Source organism: Aphidius gifuensis, linkage group LG3 (assembly GCF_014905175.1).
Source record: "Aphidius gifuensis isolate YNYX2018 linkage group LG3, ASM1490517v1, whole genome shotgun sequence".
Taxonomy (NCBI): Eukaryota; Metazoa; Arthropoda; class Insecta; order Hymenoptera; family Braconidae; genus Aphidius; species Aphidius gifuensis.
This window is the reverse complement of record NC_057790.1, coordinates 21998137-22018203: the sequence shown is the minus strand read 5'-3', so window position 1 is coordinate 22018203 and position 20067 is coordinate 21998137. Positions and strand designations below refer to the sequence as shown.

Here is a 20067-nt window from a genome sequence, read left to right as displayed (position 1 = left end):
GTCGTAATTTTTTTTTTATTAAATTGTCTAGGATCTAAGCTAGTTTAGGAAAAAAAATGGGAATTTTTGAAATGGTCAAAAGGGGGTAGGGGGTGGATTTTAATTGTTTCTATTTTTTTTAATATCAGAAACTGACGCCCTCTGCGGCAAAAGACAGAGACAAAAGAAATTCAAATTCGTAATTATCGCAATTAAAAAACAATTAAAATCCACTCTCTACCCCCTTTTGACCATTTCAAAAATTTCCATTTTTTTTCCTAAACTAGCTTAGATTCTATAAAATTTAATAAAAAAAAAATAACGACCCAACCTCAACTCTATCATAGTTAAAAAAATTAAAAACAATTAAAATCCACCCCCTACCCCCTTTTGACCATTTCAAAAATTCCCATTTTTTTTCCTAAACTAGCTTAGATCCTAGACAATTTAATTAAAAAAAAATAATGACCCAACCTCAACTCTATCATAGTTAAAAAAATTAAAAATAGTTAAAATCCACCCCCTACCCCCTTTTGACCGTTTCAAAAATTCCCATTTTTTTTTCTAAACTATCTTAGATCCTAGACAATTTAATAAAAAAAAAATTACGACCCAACCTCAACTCTATCATAGTTAAAAAAAATAAAAACAATTAAAATCCACCCCCTACCCCCTTTTGACCATTTCAAAAATTTCCATTTTTTTCTGACAGCTTAGATCCTAGACAATTTAATAAAAAAAAAATAACGACTCAACCTCAACTCTATCATAGTTAAAAAAATTATTTAGCTAAAAACCCCTGAATTTGTTCTCTTTAAATACGATGTAACTTATTCCAGAGAGTTGTTTTTTTATATTTGTGACTTCTTTGGGGTATTTTAATACTTAATTAATAATTTCTAATTAATTTTATTAAATTTTATATCATTTTTAATTATTTATTTAACTTGAGGCCTTGGAACCCGAATCATCCCTGGATCAGGAGATTCGAGACGCTAGCTTAGACGCCAATTTCAGCGCCATTTAAAATTCCGAAGCTAAAATGTCTCGGATCGGATCAGGAGAGTAGAAAGAGCGAGGAGTAGTTGCAATTACTACTCACACATTCTGCGCTCTTGATCCGATACCGTGAATTTTTACCATTTTTCTCGCAGCAAGAAAGTACGGGTGAGTATTTTGAAATTCCAAAGCAAAAATGCCTCGGATCGGATCAGGAGAGTAGAATATGCGAGGAGTAACTCATCGATTTTGACAAATTATTAAATTCTGACACGAACAATTGTCATATCCGACTAGGAGAGCAGAAAGAGCGAGGAGTAGTTGCAATTACTACTCACACATTCTGCACTCCTGATCCGGTACCGTGATTTTTTACCATTTTTCTCGCAGCAAGAAAGAAAGTACGGCATGTTAGATATTTTAATACAAAACTCCAAATTAATAACTATCTATATTTCTATAATTTATAAAATGTTCTTTTATTTAATTTACGCCTTGTATATCATAATAATAATTTAAAAAAATACAGAGGATATAAATAACAACTCATTAACACAAAAAAATATATTATGATTGTTTAATTTCCTTTTATTTATCAAACTTTTTATTTATTTATTAATGTTTTTTTTTTTCACACGAATGACAATATTCTTAAAAATAACTCGGCTGATTTACACATCAAATCTAAAAAATAAAAATTCATAAAACAATAATTTTACCATTTATTATTAATGATTATTACTGATTTTTCTAAATAATATTTTTTAATTTTTATATTTTTAATTCGATACGTAAAAGTCTACCACATAAACCTAAAATGTTTTTTTACTTTTTTTTTATTTTTATTTATTTAATAATTATAATGACATTTATGACAATGATATTTTTTAATGACAAATGTTTATATCTGTTTTGTTAATAATATAAAATAAACTACAAAGAAACATAAAAAGCTGCCTTATTTCAGAAGCATGATGTTGTTTTTGAAATATTATAAAGAAAAAGAAAAATAAATAAACAAAAATAATTGTTTATTATTCATAATTAATATGTGTGTTTAAATTATGAAATAATATAATTATTGACGCAATTTTAATTTTCTTCCTTATTATTGAAGAGACAGTGGTGGTGGTGGTGATGATAATAATTATAGAAATGTAATTGTTATTGAGAACAGATTGAATCGAATAGAGAATTGATGATTTTTTTTATATTAAAAAAAAAAAAAAGATGCTAAAGTGATTTTTATCAATTATTATTACATAATATAATTATCATTATTAAAGTAGTAATAAATGGTATGTACGAGGATTAAGAATACAAGAAAAATTTAAGCGCGTTCGCCACGAATTCGTCGAGCCAATTGAATGTCCTTGGGCATAATGGTGACACGTTTTGCATGAATTGCACACAAATTTGTGTCTTCAAAAAGACCAACCAAGTATGCTTCTGATGCTTCTTGAAGTGCACCAATTGCAGCACTTTGGAAACGAAGATCTGTCTTGAAATCTTGTGCAATTTCACGAACCAAACGTTGGAATGGTAATTTACGAATCAACAATTCAGTTGATTTTTGGTATCTTCTGATTTCACGAAGAGCAACTGTTCCTGGTCTGTTTAAAACAACAAAATAACAACAACATTAAAAATTATATTCTCTTTGAATAATTAAATTTTCAATTTACATATTAATATTATTTATAATATCAATGTAAAATATATATTATTTATTACCTGTAACGATGTGGTTTCTTAACACCTCCAGTTGATGGTGCACTTTTACGTGCAGCCTTGGTTGCCAATTGTTTTCTTGGAGCTTTACCTCCAGTTGACTTACGGGCTGTCTGCTTTGTACGAGCCATTTTTGATCAAACTGAAAAAAAAAAAAATGAAACAACAAAATTATTATTAAATATAACCTATAAATACTCTTATTAAAATATTTCATAAACAAAATACAACAACTTTAAAATGGACGTCAAAATCAAATATCAATATTGAAAATAAAAAAAATAAAATTGTATATTTCGCCTCACTTGTTAATTTCCGCAAATAATTAGAGTGAAACGATATAATAAATAAATAATTCAATAGTAGGGGAAGAGTCCGTTGGCTTGGCCGTCATAGGTGTCGACAATAATATTATCACAAACACAACTATACATTAAACCAAAATAAAAACACACTATTTTCAGCTGAGTTTATCATACCAAAAGTGAGATGATGAACATAAAAGAACTAAAAAAGAAAATACACATCAAACAAAAAGTGGGGAAAAACTTTGCGTTGCGCAATGAACACAAACTCCAACAAATATTCTCCCACCCAAAAAAGAAAGACGAGAGAGAAGACTTGTAACAAAAAAAAAAAAAAAAACAATATCAATGATGAATGGAAATCATAAATTTAATATAAAAATCCATCAAGATGAATAATCAAAACTCCAATCAACCAACCCACCACGTTGCATTAACAAAACAATTAAATCTTTAAAATATTTTTAATTAAATTATTAAAAACATGAATAATTAAATTTTTGATAATATTGAGAAATGCATTACACACGCGGATTCCCTCCAAACGTCAATTACAAAATGGTGGCAAATATACACGAAACAAAAATTATTTTTTAATAATATTTTTGATAAAACTTCAAACAATAATTATTACGTTAAAAATTATAATTTAGGTAGTCACTATAAACACAATCACATATGTAAAAATGCATTTAACAATAAATTAACAACCAAGAAAAAAAAAATAAATAATAATCTTACCTTGATTATTAATTAATAATACACGGACGAATTATCAAGAGCTCGATATTGCTCGTATTTTTCCTGTATGTACCTCGATGGCAGTGGACGCTCTTCTCAAAGCACGTCTCAACACCCCGTGTTCTCTTGTCGATCTATTCTCTCTCTCTCTCTTTTTTTTGATTCCTTTTCCTCTCTCCTCTTTTGAATATTTAGGTAGTTGCCTTGTTCTCCTTTTAATTCTTTCTATACAAACATTGTGTCCTTTTTTAAGTACACACAATTTATCCCCTACTTTGCCACAAGAATTTAATCATACAATGAGAGTAAGAGAGACAGAGAGAGGACAGTGAGCCCGCGGAGACATATCGACCAATGAAAGTGCAGCTATCGGCAAAACTAACAACTTGAGACGGGATATACCATTGGCTATGATCATGGACAACAACGACGATCACGACGACGACGCGCTAGGTTCAACGTTGATGACGTCACATTCTCTAGGCCACACCAAACTTTTTTTTTTTTTTTTATCTCTCTTTTTCTTTATCTGATATGACAGTTGATGTTGTATTATTTTTTTTTTTTTATCATGTTAATGATTTACAAACTTGGCTCTGTTATCAAATTGCTTTTTTTTTTTAATTATTTTTTAAATTATGATATATTTAAAATTACTAATAGGTATTTTGTAATTAGTTTTTTTTTTTTTTGTTTTATTTTGGGTCAATTTTCTTTAGGGGAAAGAAAATTACGACGCCATATTTGTAATTTTTTTTTTACAATATTGCTATTGTTATTATTGTTAAGTTGTGGCATTGCAAAATGGCGGAATCTTTATGAAACTATTATTATTTTAAATCATTATAATGAAATTTAGTTTTTTTTTTTGTTTCTTTATTTTACATTGCTTACATATTGAAATTTATTTCTAAACAATTATTGTTCTAAAATGGTTAATAATGAGTAATAATTATATTGAAAATTTATTTTAGATTATTATTCAAATAAGTAATGTTGAATGGGAAGAATAAAAATGTTATTTTTTTTATTTCTTTTTAAATAAATAATAATTTTGAAATTTAGTTTTTAATATTTATTTTAATTATTTACTTGCAAAGTAATAAGATATTTCCCCATGTCATTATTATTTAAATAATGATAAAATTACAAAATAAAAGTTAGTGAGAAATAAAATATAATTTTTTGTTTTGTTTTAAATTAATAATAACGACTTAAATTATATTGTTTAAATCGAAAAGAATATTAATTTATTATTTTTAATTATTTTAAGAATTAATAAACTAATATCTAAATTTTTATTACTCTTTTATTTCCCTACTAAAATTATATAAGATTATGAATATTAATATACTCTATTTGTACATGAAGAAAATATCATAAAGAAATAAATTTCATTATGGATATTATTGATTTTGATGTTCGAAATTTATTTTTTTCATTTAATTAATTATAAACCGATAAATTTGCCGAAAAGAAAAAAAAGTTAATATTTAATTTTCAAATTTATTAACCAAACATCATGGTGATAATAGATTATTAATGAAATATTCAAATGAACGACTACAAGTAATAATGAATTAAACACGAATTCATAATGCCGGTGATATTTATCAAAAATAAACAATTTATTATTGTTTATTTTTAGGTTGTTTATTAATTGATGATTATCTTAAGCACGTTCACCACGAATTCTTCGAGCCAATTGAATATCCTTGGGCATAATGGTGACACGTTTTGCATGAATTGCACACAAATTTGTGTCTTCAAAAAGACCAACCAAGTATGCTTCTGATGCTTCTTGAAGTGCACCAATTGCAGCACTTTGGAAACGAAGATCTGTCTTGAAATCTTGTGCAATTTCACGAACCAAACGTTGGAATGGTAATTTACGAATCAACAATTCAGTTGATTTTTGGTATCTTCTGATTTCACGAAGAGCAACTGTTCCTGGTCTGTTTAAAACAACAAAAAAACAACAACATTAAAAATTATATTCTCTTTGAATAATTAAATTTTGATTTACATATTAATATTATTTATAATATCAATGTAAAATATATATTATTTATTACCTGTAACGATGTGGTTTCTTAACACCTCCAGTTGATGGTGCACTTTTACGTGCAGCCTTGGTTGCCAATTGTTTTCTTGGAGCTTTTCCTCCAGTTGATTTACGAGCTGTCTGCTTTGTACGAGCCATTGCTATTTAAACAATAAATATATAATTATTAATAATTATTATTTATAACCACAAAAATAAATGAAAATATTGCTCATGCATATGGACAAAACAGATGTATGTGTCGTCTTTTTTTTTTTCTTCCTCCTCCCGCCAACACACACACCTCTATTATTTATCAATAAAAAAAATATTTATATCTCAATTTTGAGGTTAGAACACTGTTTTTTTCGTTAATTAAAAATTATTAGCCAATAAAATAATGATGAAACAATGATATTTTAATAAATTTAACATGAAAAATAAAAAAAAAAATTGAACAATATAATAAATAATTTCCCTCCAAAAAACCGTGTAAAATTCACAACACAAAATGGCGGATGGCGTATTTTCTCTCTGCGTGGGAGAGACGCTATCAAATTAATTGACAAATATCAAGATAATATTAATATTTTATATAAAATAATTACGAAAAAAACAATGCCCCAATAATTAAAAATACAATGATGATAAAATAAATGATTAAATTATATGTAAAAATATGTATTACCTGATGAGATTTATTAATCTGTTATTTGTTGAATTATAACACGATAAAAATTTGATCGTTTAGTTGAAGAAACAAGAACGTTATTAAAGTGACGGTATGTACACTGAGAGACAGCAAAGCACAATAAAGACACACGAGCGGCCGAGCGCACAAAAAAACTGACAAAAAAACATTATACATCCAATACCGAGCTGTACCGAGCTTAACCGAGTTGCACCGAGTTTGAAAACACCTCAGTCGCGCGGCGATTTTGGGAACTATTTTATTGTCAGCCATCGTTCTTTCTCTCTCTATCGTTATTGCTTGTTGTATGCTCTGTCGCACTTTGCATTCATTAGTATTTACTTGGTGTTTCATGAAATCGCCACGTGACTGAAAATCAATGAAAATCATAAACCTAACCTAACAAAACCTGATAAAACCCCACGTGTCTAACGTTGGCTAACGTGTCTCCTCAGTACAAATTTGTTATTTACAAAATCGAGTGCAGTCGCATTTTTTTAAAAACTACACCATATAATTTCTTTTATTTCAAACATTAAATTAAAAATTCGTTGTTAATAAATTTAAGTTAAATATATAAATTATTAATAGCTTTTTTTTTGGTTCGGCCAATTGTATAAGATGAATAATAAATTGATTTTGATGCTTTTCATCTTTTCAAGTATCAAAAGTATCAGAATCTTGTATCGAGATTTTTATTTATCTAAAGGTATTGTTTGTTTAAATTATCTAAATATATAACTATTTAAATTTATAACTATTTCTCGTACTTTTTTAGTAATTAAATTTATAAATTAAAAAAACAAAAAATGTTAAATAACGAATGGATCCTTGGTCCAATATATTATATTGAAAAAAAAACTTTTGTGTATAAAGTTTTTACTATTTATTTATTATTTAATACATTACATTATTTTTTTATTGTATATATATTATTGAATTATCATTACTCGATATCAAAAAAAAAAATTATTTATTTTTTTCCTTTTTTTAAATTCTGCTTTCAGCAAGTGTCATGCCAACAATGCTAAATCATGACAAATTAAGAGCACTGCTTGATGAAGTAGAAAATAAAACTTTCTGGAAAATGTTAAATAAGGTCTACATGAATTATGAGCATCACCAAGTAAATGCTGTTGAAAAATTTATTGTTAATAGTTTAAAAAAAGAGGAGGGATACTGGATTGATATAATAATTACTCGTATGATGAAATTTGAAAAAAAAGATTTAAGAAATGAATTTTACATAAAACTGTTGAAAGAAATGAGAAAACAAAAAGTAATTACACAATACTCGGAATATGAAGTTGAAAATATTTCTTGTCGATTGGACCAACTTTATGCTGATCAAATTCGGGACCCATCATCATGGATTATTGAAGGCAAGCTTCTAAATGACTAAAAATAGTAGACTAGAAATACTTACTAGTAAAATATAATAATTTTTTTAATTTTTGATTTCAGAAACTGTTAATGAAGCACCTCTAGTAAAAACATCATCATATAAATTAGAGTTTATAGAAAAATTTCGAGCAGACATGAGTGATTTTGGTGAATTTGAAAAAGACGTAGAAGCTTTCTGGAGAATATTAAGTACTTACTGTATGAATTGTACGTCTGGAAGCATAAGTAATGCAACAAAGTTACTCGATAAAAAAATCAAAGAGTATACTATGAAGACTAATCGAACTACTTCTATGTTACTTGATGCAATAATGAGTCGTTTTGAATATTTAAAAGAAAAAGATTTAGAAAATAAATGTTATATAAAATTATTAAAAAAACTGCGACAAGATAAAAAGATTGGAACATATTCTGAATTAGAAATTGACAATATTATTGATCGGCTGGAAAAACTTGCATCAATAAAATTTAAAAATTATCAAGCAAATCGTGTTTGTACAATCGGTAAAAAAATTGAAATATTCAATTATTTAAAAAATTAAAAATTAAAATTTTGTACAATAATTGAAAATTAAAAGTTTTACTATAATAAAAATTGTTTTAAAATCAATTGATCTTTTTCTTTATCATTTAAAAATTTATCGATATGTGATGCTAAAATAATAATAATAATAATAATAATTTGGTAATGATAATAATAGTAAAAGTTTTTTTTCTAATTAAAAAATTGTAACTGTAAATTATACAAATTGTAACTGATATATTAAGTCATATAAGTACATTGAATGAAATAAAAATTTGGCCTTCTAATTAAAAAAAAAAATTATAAATAAATAATTTAGATAGAATTAAAAAGAAAAAAAGGTTATTATTAAACATTGTTAGAAATGTAACAATTGTAAAAATAATTGGATAATTAGGTCATTGAACTGACATACTTAGTTTTATTTAGTTAATAAAATGATTAATGAATAATGAATTGGAAATTGATAATAAAAAAACTTGGAATATAAATTTTTTTGTTTTAATTTATTGATTGACATATAACTATTATTTCTATTTTAATTTAATATCATTATTCAAAAGAAATTATTTAAAAAATGAAAAAAAAAAAAAAAAGAAAATTTTTTTTAATTCGTTCTACGAATTTTATTATGCCATATCAGATTGTTGTCATTATTTATTTATTTAATATAAATTTTCAGTCATCGGAAAAATAGTAAAATTATTATCCATTTGTTTTTTATTTATTTTTTCGTATCATGGTAAAATTGGGTTTTGATTATTTAAAAATTTAATTTTTTAATGTTGATATTTGCCAAATGAAAAATATGGTTTATCAATTTATTATTATTTTATTATTTATTATTAATTCACTCCATCTTTTTCACAATCATATTAATAATAATTTTATTTTTTTTTTATCCATATTTATTAATTATCAATTTGTACTGAAATTTATTAGAATTTGCTACAGTTTTTTTTTTTTTTCGTTCAATATTTTATTATGATAAAAAAATTGTTTTTTATTTATCTTATTTTTATTACAAAATTGTGCATACAGAAAAATAAATAATCCAGGTTTTTCAGATATAAATTTTTTTTGCCATTTTATAAAAATGTTTTTATAAATAAAAACATTGACATTTTTTATTTTTATTGTTTAAATATTCAAAAACAAAAAATGGATTAAAAAATTTAAAACAAATTTATCAAGGTACAATTTGTATAATAATTACTTTTTTTTTTTTTTGCTTATGCCATAAAATATTGGAAAATTTAAAAATCCAGACAATTGAAAAAGATGATATGAATTTTACAATTTAACAGGTATTTTTTATTATATACACATATAAAATGTGGGAAACAACCACTATTTAAAATACAAATAATTTTTATTATTTTAAAAAATGTTCATATATATTATTGAAATATTTTCAATCGGATTAACAGCAAATTTAAAATCATGAAAATTATTTTCCACAACTTATTGTAATTTTACGTTTATTTAATTTTCATTTTTTTCATTAAAAACATTTGTAATTTCAACGCACTGTAAAGCAATTTATAACTGACATTAGATTTTCTTTTAAATTTTTTTATTTATCATTTCTATAAATTTTTATATAAGCCAAAATTTATTACTATCATTTATTTTTCATTATTCAAAGTATTGCTTTTTATTTATTTTTTTTTCATTGGAGATGAATTTACAATTTATTGTTGCTATTCCGGAAGACTATGTTGTTAAATCACGTTTATAAATTGTCTTTCAGTGTGTGTATGTGTGATTGTAAACAACATAATTATTTATTCAGTTACATAGAGTTTTTATAAATTGGAAAATATTATTATTTTCATGATTAATTAATTAGCTTCTTCTTTATTTTTTTTTTCATTATCAATTTGCCAAATTGAGCATTGTATTTGCCAATATTTTTTGTCAATTTTTTACAATGGAAAATTAATTATTTGGGAATAAAAAAATAAAAATAATTTACAATCTGATGGATGTAAAAGATAAAATTACAAATTACATTTTTAAGTCCAAAATGCTTGTATATATAATTTTTTTTTCTTTACATAAGTGCCAAATTTGGCACATAATTTTATAAGAATGATTATTATTTTTTTTTAATTGTATGTGTGTGATTTTAGACATTTAATTTGTTGCATGAGGTATTTTATTATTCGTACGTATTTATTTTTTAATTTACTCCAGCAAATAACAAATATATTGTCATTATTTAATCCATCATTGGCTTTATATTATTTTTAAAATAAAAAAAATGAAAATAAAAATGTAATTTTTCTTTTAAATTGGCAAATTGTTTAATTAAAATAAATATTAATTAATTTTTCAATTTAATTTATATAAGTTTTTTCGTAATACTATAAATTTTTTAATTATTTATTTACTGTATAATTGCGATGATATTTATTCAAATGATTATGTTTTAATATTTTTTTTCTTTTACCTTTCATCGTCTCTTTTTGACTGAATTGTGCTGATAATTTTTCCACTAAGCCATATGCTCTCTTTCTCTCTCTTCTTGTCCATGTTTTTTAATTATTAAATTTCATAAATCCTGTAGGTTTTTTGTACAAATAATAATTAAACAATCAAAGCGCATTCTTGTTTTTTTTTTTAATTATAATATATTTTTAAAAATCGAATTAAACATTGTCAAACGCAGAAAAATCATTTGCACAAACAGATCAAATTGTCAAGCATGTATTTTATTCATTTGAGTATATATAAGTTTGTAATTTTTATTTATTTTTCTCAAAAATATATAATATATTTCAATTCGTTGTGCCCTTATGTTGGCTATCAATTATTTTTTTTTTTTTCCTTGCTTTTCTATTTGTGCAATTTAAATGAAAAAATTATTATTTTATTCCAAGTTTTTTATTAATTTTAATAATTATACAAACACACACAGACACACATTTAAAATGTGGCTTTAATTTTAAATTTAATTAATATAATTATCATCGCATACTGTAGTTTTTTATTTATAAAAAAAAGAAGCTAAAAAAAATGTTGAAAAAAAAAAAATACGATAACCAACAAGAGGGCAATAACTTTAAATCGATTATTCTCGATTACATTAATTTTTTAAATATTTTTTTTTAGACACTGCTATATAATTTTTTATTTTGTTATTTTCCTATTAGCCTATTTTGTTTTTTATTCATTTTTTTTTTTACTTTTTTTCTTTTTTTTTTTTTTTATTATTAATTCTAAATTTGTTGAATTTTATAATTGCTATTATTTTATTATCATACGACCTTTTTTTTTTCATCTCATATTATAAGTAAAATAACATTATAAGTTTTATTTATTTATTATTTTGTTGTGTGTGTATATTGTATGTTTGTTTTTTTAATTATTATTTTTTAAATATTTAAAAGTATCTGTCCTAATATTTTACGCTCAGTATGATCGCATGATTAAAATTTTAATCCGTCATTGTTTAATTGTTTTTAAATATGAAAAATTATATTTTCATAGGCCTAAGTAATTTATTGCTATTAATATTTATTTTACAATGAAAATAAATATTGTTATATGGAAATTTAAAAAAGAAAAACTATTTAATAATAATTGTTGCGATCACAATGAGCCAATAAAATAAGTGGTCTTTACAAGTAAGCATTGAAATACTAAATTATTATTATTATTAATTTTTAATACCGTTTTTATTATATTTTCTTAAATTTTTTATTCAACTAATTTTAATTCAAAGAGTTATTTCGTTCGGCTGTACTTGTAAAGAACACTGCTATATGGATTAAGTATACAATTAATATCGTATTCAAAAAAATTTGTTAAATCCTAAAGTGCATTTATAAATAATTCTGTGGTTAAAAAATGACAATATAATTTATTGTTTTTTAAATTTTAATATTTGACTATTTATTTTATATTCAATTTATATTTTTTCACACATTATTTATTGTAATATTTATTTTCAAATCATCATAACCACAGAAAAATTATTATTATTTTAAAAGTATATTATTTCATACTTTTATTTTATTTATTTATAAATTTTGTTATATAAAAAACAGACCTAATAAAATCAATTTTTTAATTACTTTTTTCATCATTGTTTTTTTATAAATATTATTTTTGGCCTCATAGTTTTGATCTTGTACAGATTTATATAGATAAACGGATGTGAAAATTAAAGAAAAAAAAAAAAGAAAAATTCCTGTATAAATTATAAATTAATTTTTCTTTCTTTTTGGAAAAAATTTATCAATCAATCAATCATAAATGCACGGTTATCAAATAAATTTGATTTTTTAAATTTTTGTAATTTTCTTAAAATGATTGTTAATGTTATTATTATTATTTAGTTATTTTATTTTTATTTTATTTTTTTTTTTTTAACTTTTTATGTATATTTTATGTATTTTTTTTTTTTTAGTTTTTTTTTTATTCTTTCATGTAGTTTATTTCATTTTTAGCATAATATGTCTATGAGGAGAAAAAAAAATTTGATAATAACGTTGTCCTATCTATTCTACTAAATGTTGCTTAAATTATTATTCATTTGTCACCATCATTAACTTAAATTTGTTTGCAATAAACGACTTTTAAAAATTTTTTTTTAAATAAAATGTCGTTAATTTATTGCAATTATTATTACAATATAATATATATTTTTATATTATTATAATTTTAATCAGGAAGAAAAAAATTTAATTATTTTTTTCCATAGATAAACTGTGCAATATACACTTTGTTTTTTTTTTTTTTTTTATTTTTTAAATATAATCACGATATTATTTAATATTTTGATTGAATTGAAAAATCCTAAAATTCTTATGATAATATAATTTCTCATACAATATATTTATATACTTTTTAAATTGAATGAGAAAATAGAAAAAAAAATATATATATAATATATAAATCAAGTCAGAAAAAATTGTTAATTATAGTTCTCTAAATATAAACAAATATTAAATATACAATTTTTAATTATAGAAATAAATTCTGTATTGTTATTAATTTATATAGATTATTTTCATTTTTTTTTTTATATAAATATAATTTATATTATGTCGATATACTTAATAATATAAAGTACGGTTTTTGTAAACAAAAAAATTCTTCATTTATTATTATGAAAATATTTAAAACTCTGAGAGTGAATATCTAAATTTTCAGCATAAATGAAAAAAAAAAAAAAAAAGAAAAATAGGTTATTATTGAAGCTGAAATATACTGTCATTTAATTAATTATAATATTCATTAACATGTGAAAATTGTTAGCCTACGTGTGCTTATAAAAATGACATATGAAATTCAAAAACTCTAAAAATATAAATGTTATCGTAATGAAAGAAAAATAATTATATTTCAAAATAATTGGAAAGAAAAAATATATATCTTTCAACTCTAGCTGAATGAATATATGTTAATACTTGAATTCCTAAATCTTCTAGACATAAAAAAATATCTAATAATATTTAAAATATGAAAAGAAAAAAAAAAAAAACAAAAAAAAAAAAAAAAAATACATACACTGCACAGTTTATCAGCTGATTTTATTATTTTTTTTCGTTGCTTCTGTTACACCAACGACATTGGCGATCTTCAATTGATGAATTATTTATTTTTACTTTTATATACTGTTTCTCAATCTATTTTATTAAATTTATTTCAACTATCCAAATTGGATATAATCATTGCGCATTATTTATTTATCATTATTCGATAAATTCTCATTTTTTGTTTCTCATTCGAAACTATGTCAACGTAGAAACGCACAACACAATAAAATACACTTGTAGCAAACACAAAAATCATAGGCTCAATTAAATTTGAAATAAACTATTATTTTTTAATAATAATAATCTTAAAATTGCTTTAAATAATTTTATGATTAATAAAAATAAAAAATAAAGTAAAAAAACTTTTGTTATTTTCTTTTTTAAATTAATATTTGAATAATTGTCTTTAAACTTATTCACTCCCGAGATAAATTTATTTTTTAAATGTTTTTTTTTTTTTGTTTGTCTATATCACGCATTGTTTATTTAATAAAATTAGTTTTTTAAATTCACACTCACATTGCTAAACTTGGAAAACTTGTTGAAAGCATATGATGATTTATTTTTTTTAAATATACTTGTTGAATGTATTTAGTTTATTTTATTTGAAAAAAAAAAAAAATGATATAATAATTTAATTTGTTGAAACAACTGGTGTTTGACAGTATGGACAATCACGTTGTTTTGGTGCACATGTATTACAAACAACAAAATGATTACAAGGTGACAATGTCACTGTACGATTTTGTTCTTCACAAACCATGCATTTTGTTGCTGTTTCTCTATAAAGTACCTAAAAGCAAAAATAATTTATAAAATATATATATTTAACTTGTATATTTATGATATTTACCTTTTCAATTTCTTCAAGATCTTGTCGTAATTGTGATTGTATTGATTTTAATCCAGCAATTGACATATTTCTAATGTCACCAGTACGTTTAAGTGAATTAACATATGAATCACCACCATTTGTTGCTTGTGAATCATTTTCAACTCTTAATTGTTTAACTTGCATAAGTGCATCATCACGTTGTTGTTCAGCTAATGATGCTTTTCTTTTAGCTTCTTCACTTTCAGATTGCCATGCAGCACATGCAACTCTTGCTTGATTTATTCTTTCATCCCAAGTTGCAAGTTGTGCTCTACTTGATGTTAATTCTTCTCTTAATCGTTGAAGCTGTAACTATAATATAAAAATACATATTTAATATTTTATATTAACATTATTATTATATATTTAAATTATTAATAATTACCTCTGATAATGAATTTGAATTACTTGGACTTATATTTGAAAATGTATTAATAAGTGGTGATGCTGGTAATTGTTGTGTACGTGATGGTGATAATCCTTGATTTGCAAAATCAAATAAACTACTATTAAAACCACTTAATTTTGATGCTGAACTACTCAATTGTATATGATTACTAAATGGATCTGATGATATTGAATGACTCATAAATGGCATTGATGATTCAATTGAATCTTGATGTGAAAAACGTGAACCAGTCAGAAAACCAGCTGACTGAAGATTTTGTAATGGACTTGATGTTGTTGGTGAAAAATTTTGTAACATTGAACGTTCAGCCATTCCAGGTATATTAACTGGTGCTGTACTACCAAGTAAACCAGAACTAACTAAACCAGCTGATATTGAATTTGTTATTGGTGAATTTGTATCTCTATGAATTGAATCAACAAGATTTAATGGATCATCTAAATTTAAATCATCTAATGCATTACCTGTAAATTAAAAATAACAAAATATTGTATTAATAATATATTTTATATTTAATTATTTATATTTTTATCTTTAAAGTCTTACCAATAACAGATTCAACAGTGTCATTTGGATAAAATGAACTTCCTGATAATGGTGAAATTGTAGAACCTAATGAATGACTACCCATTGAACCATTCATATTGTATGCTAAATAAAGACTTTGTTTACGTTGTGCTTTTTCTGATTTTGTTAATAATTGATCACTTTCTAATGCCATCATTTGTTTTCTTAATTCACTTATTTGCATTAAAGAATTTGGATTATACATCATACTATTAATTTTTTGTGATGAATTAAAACCAGAATTATTACTTGAATTATGTAATTGTGCACCTGGTGCTTTACTATGTGAACTATTACTTCCTTGACTACTTGTACTTGCTGATTCTGATAATTCACCACTTCCATTCTGTAATGATAAAAACTATTTTACAAAAATTTCTCAAGTTTTATAATTTTTTTAAAAATTTTTTTACTTAGTAATAAAAGCAATAATTTACTTACACAGCTATCATTTTGAAGTTTATCTTTTTCATTTGAACGATTATTATCAGGTGGTAATGCATTGCTAAGTAAATCAGCTAAATTTGTACCACAATCCAATGGAACAGATATATCACGTGAAAGATTCATTTCTTCAGTTGGTAAAACTATTAAATAAACAAAATAAATTTATAAATAAATATTAATAAAAATGCAATAAATAAAAATAGCTAGACAATAATCTACACACAACAAACAAACAAAAATAAATAAAAAAAATATATGCTTTACGTACGATTGAGTATAGTAAACTCACGGTCAACATGTGCAAATGCACAGAAGACTCCACGAGGACAATAACCCGCCTGTTGAACATCATTACATTTAGTTGATTTATATATTTCAGGATGAAATTGTTGTTCAGTTCTTGTATGACAATATGTACAAGCATCACCCTGTTCACAATTACCAGGTTCACCCCATTCTTCACCATGTTTAACATTTGGACATGGTGTTGAACGATATTTATATTTACGTGGACTACGTCTTTTATCTTTACTATTATGATATTGTGGACATGCATAACCTTGTCTACATAATCTTGGTGGTCTTTTACATGGTTCTGTTTTATAATTACTTAATACATAATTTGTATCTTGCCATTTTGGATCTTCATTCATTAAATTACGTTCTTTATCAAGTATATTTGGTCCATTTGTTGATGAATTTGGATCTGAATCAGCATTTTCTAATGCTTGAATTTCTTTAATATCATATACTGGAGGACGGAGATCATGATTACCATGTGCAAATGCACAATGTGGTCCATTTTTAACACAAAAACCACGTGTATCTGTATCATGTACACACATACATGTTTTATAATATCTTAAATGATAACGACGCTCAGTATCACCAGCAGTACGATGAAGAAATGGACAACTGTAATTAATATAAATTAACAAAATTAAATAAAAAACATTATTTAAAATATCATGATGATGATGATGAATCATTAACATATATATTTTTCTTTCTATTAAGTCATATATGAATTTAAAAAATTAATACATATTTGTACAATTTATTTGTTATTTAATAACATCAAATAACAGTTAAATAAAGTGTTGTACCCAATGATTCTTTGTTAACGTCGTGTTTCAAGAGAAAATCAATAACAGCAGGCTTCTTTGTTTGGTAAACTCCCTGTTCTATACGCGCACGCATTATATATCATGGGGTTACCCCATATACACGATTATCAAATATTTTATATTTTTTATTTTGGAGGGAAATTTAATCAAGTTGTAATATTAATTATCTATATTACAACACAATCATTCGCTTAATTTTATTAACAAGATAATTTATTGTTAACAAATATGTATCATTTTTTATTCATTCATCTGATAAATATTATTCAATAAATTAAAATATGAATCAATGTTGTATTGATTTTTTATTTTTGTTATTGTATTTATTATTATTATACGAGCGATGATTACATCTGTGTCATGCAACAGATGTGAATTTTATCATCAAAATAGATATAAAAAAAAAATGTGCTATTTCATGAGAATAAAAGTATATTATTATTCAAAATAAATAATAAATATGTAACACGTCAACATACAGGTGTAGGTTATACATGAATTATAAATATGAGTAATACGCTGACGCGATTTTTTTATTTCTTTATCAACAAGTCATTACCGTAATTATTATAGGTTATAAAAAAAAAAAAAAAAAAAAAAATTAAAAAGTTTACTTTTTTATACCACCAAACAGGAAGTTCACGGAAAAATAAATAAATAAAAAAAAAAGTGTTAAGAGGAAAAATGAACTTTTGACATTTTCATATAAATTGAAAGTAAATATATCCAATTATGATAACATCCATTAGCATGTTGTAATATAAAATTTTTATTTAGTAAACGGATGTCATTGCTCGTTGAAGATGAGAAAAAATATAAAAATAAATATGAGATGAAAAAAAAAAAAAACTGAACTGTCAAACGCAGACGCCGATTTAGTCAAGTTCAACCCTGAAACAAATGGAGACAAAAAAGAAAGAAAAAAAAAGGGGAGAATAAAACAAGCAGAATAAAAAAAAATATATATATACATCCCTATAAAATGACAAATCGATAAGACACCAAAAAAAAAAAATATATATATTAATCCCAATTAATTATGAATTGAATGAAAATTAAATACAACTTACTCATCTCCATCAGAACATATACCGGTTGTTTCATCATATTTTGTACAATAATTATCAGCACTATAATTAAAGGTGCGGTCTCTTTTTCTAACTGGTCTACGTCTTCGTTGATTCATAAAATGCCAATTGAAACACGTGAATGGTCGATGTTGTGTACATTTTCGTTGAATAAATAATGGACATTGTTCCACTCTAAATTCTTTTAAATATCTAAAAACAAAAAACAATAAATTTATTATTATTTAATAATTACAAAAATTAAAACTATTAAATTATTAAGTAGGTATAAATTATTAATAAAAACAACAACACTAATATATGAGTAATAAAAAAAAAAAAAATATAATAGATAAAAAAAAAAAAAAAAAACTTACGTGTAATGATTGGCTTTTTCAGCTTGTGCTGTCAACAAAGGTTTTGAGTCGGACTTCATCTTGGTGTTCTATAAACAAACCATTTGCACAATTCTAATGTTTTTTTTTTTTATTATATTAAATATATTATTATAATAATAATAATATAATATTAAACAATTATTAATTATTGTATTTTTAATATTATTTGTTGACACAATATTATTATGATAAAATAAACACGTAAAAACGCTCGCGCGTCGTTGAAGCTGAGACAGCCACATATATAAAAGGAATGCAATGGTTAGTAAAACGAGACGCCAAGAGAGAGAAAGAGAGAGAGAAATAAAAGAGAGAGCCTAAAATCCCGACTGTCGGCATACACTCTCTCTTTATATTTTTGTATATATTTCTCTCTCTCACACACACACAAATGTAATCACTCGATTTATTTTTGTCTTTTTTATTTTTATAATTTTCACACACTTGTAGGAAATTTTTTTTATTTTTAAATTTCACTTTTACTAAACTTCACTTGAAATTTTTTTTTATCCATAAATGATTAGATGTACATCAATTCAAGACACACCACGTACTTGTGTTTTTTTTATTTTTATTTATTACTGTGTGTGTGTGTTGGATGGAAAAAAAAAAAACAGCAACAAACGACGCGAACGACACACTCGGTGAAAAATAATATGCCGTAATGAAAAATTAAATTAAAAATACCAATGTGCGATAGACAAAATTTATAATATCAAAAAAATAATATAAAATATAAATATTATGTATGATTTTTTGTTAACTTACACTCACGTGATTCAAAATTATTATTATTGATAATTAAAAAAAAAAGAGTTAACGCATGCGTTGTTTGAAAAAAAAATAAAAAAATATAGAGAGCTTGTTTTTTTTAATATGCGCAAACTCCAATTGCAAATTCTAAAATTTTTTTGATTGGCTAAAAAAAAATAAGAAAAAACCGGTAAATAAAAGGTGGGAAAATAATATTTTTTTATGATAATAATAATTGAGGGGAGAGTCGCACCCACCGGGTAAATACGACGTAGTTTGATTCCTATTTTATTTTTAGCCAATCCTTGACTTTCTAGGATATACATTCGTCACGTGATTATTGGTTTTATCCTTTCAAGGTCATTCATGTTATGATCTGTTATTTTACGCCGTAATAATATTATTTTTTATCATAAAAAAAAAAAAAAAATCCTTTTTGATGATTCAAAGAGATAACAA

General features: G+C 23.8%; 3 protein-coding genes across 7 annotated transcripts; all 3 read right to left on the bottom strand.

The window, feature by feature from the left end:
* Positions 1-1930: 1930 nt before the first annotated feature.
* LOC122852865 (histone H3.3A) lies at positions 1931-4117 on the bottom strand. 2 transcript variants are annotated; one of them, XM_044152951.1, is made up of 3 exons: positions 3756-4117; positions 2713-2851; positions 1931-2591 (listed from the first exon to the last, which is right to left on the bottom strand). In XM_044152951.1, exons 2-3 carry the CDS (start codon positions 2838-2840, stop codon positions 2309-2311), a joined length of 411 nt encoding a protein of 136 aa, XP_044008886.1. In that variant the 5' UTR covers positions 2841-2851; positions 3756-4117; the 3' UTR covers positions 1931-2308. The 2 variants fall into 2 exon arrangements, with proteins under 2 accessions (XP_044008886.1, XP_044008887.1); XM_044152952.1 differs by lacking the exon at positions 3756-4117 and adding an exon at positions 3015-3189.
* Positions 4118-4609: 492 nt separating this feature from the next.
* Positions 4610-6657, bottom strand: LOC122852866 (histone H3.3A). Its single transcript, XM_044152953.1, has 3 exons — positions 6488-6657; positions 5831-5960; positions 4610-5710 (listed from the first exon to the last, which is right to left on the bottom strand). Exons 2-3 carry the CDS (start codon positions 5956-5958, stop codon positions 5428-5430), a joined length of 411 nt encoding a protein of 136 aa, XP_044008888.1. The 5' UTR covers positions 5959-5960; positions 6488-6657; the 3' UTR covers positions 4610-5427.
* A 6970-nt stretch (positions 6658-13627) lies between these two features.
* Positions 13628-19651, bottom strand: LOC122852864 (putative E3 ubiquitin-protein ligase UNKL). Of its 4 annotated transcripts, none has more exons than XM_044152950.1 (8): positions 18835-19651; positions 18461-18670; positions 16553-17178; positions 16258-16403; positions 15796-16162; positions 15226-15713; positions 14820-15152; positions 13628-14759 (listed from the first exon to the last, which is right to left on the bottom strand). In XM_044152950.1, the coding sequence occupies exons 1-8, from the start codon at positions 18891-18893 to the stop codon at positions 14601-14603; spliced, it is 2388 nt and encodes a 795-aa protein (XP_044008885.1). In that variant the 5' UTR covers positions 18894-19651; the 3' UTR covers positions 13628-14600. The 4 variants fall into 4 exon arrangements, with proteins under 4 accessions (XP_044008885.1, XP_044008883.1, XP_044008882.1 ...); XM_044152948.1 differs by having other exon boundaries at positions 16532-17178; positions 18835-19550; XM_044152947.1 differs by having other exon boundaries at positions 15796-16177; positions 16532-17178; positions 18835-19493.
* Between the last annotated feature and the right edge of the window lie 416 nt (positions 19652-20067).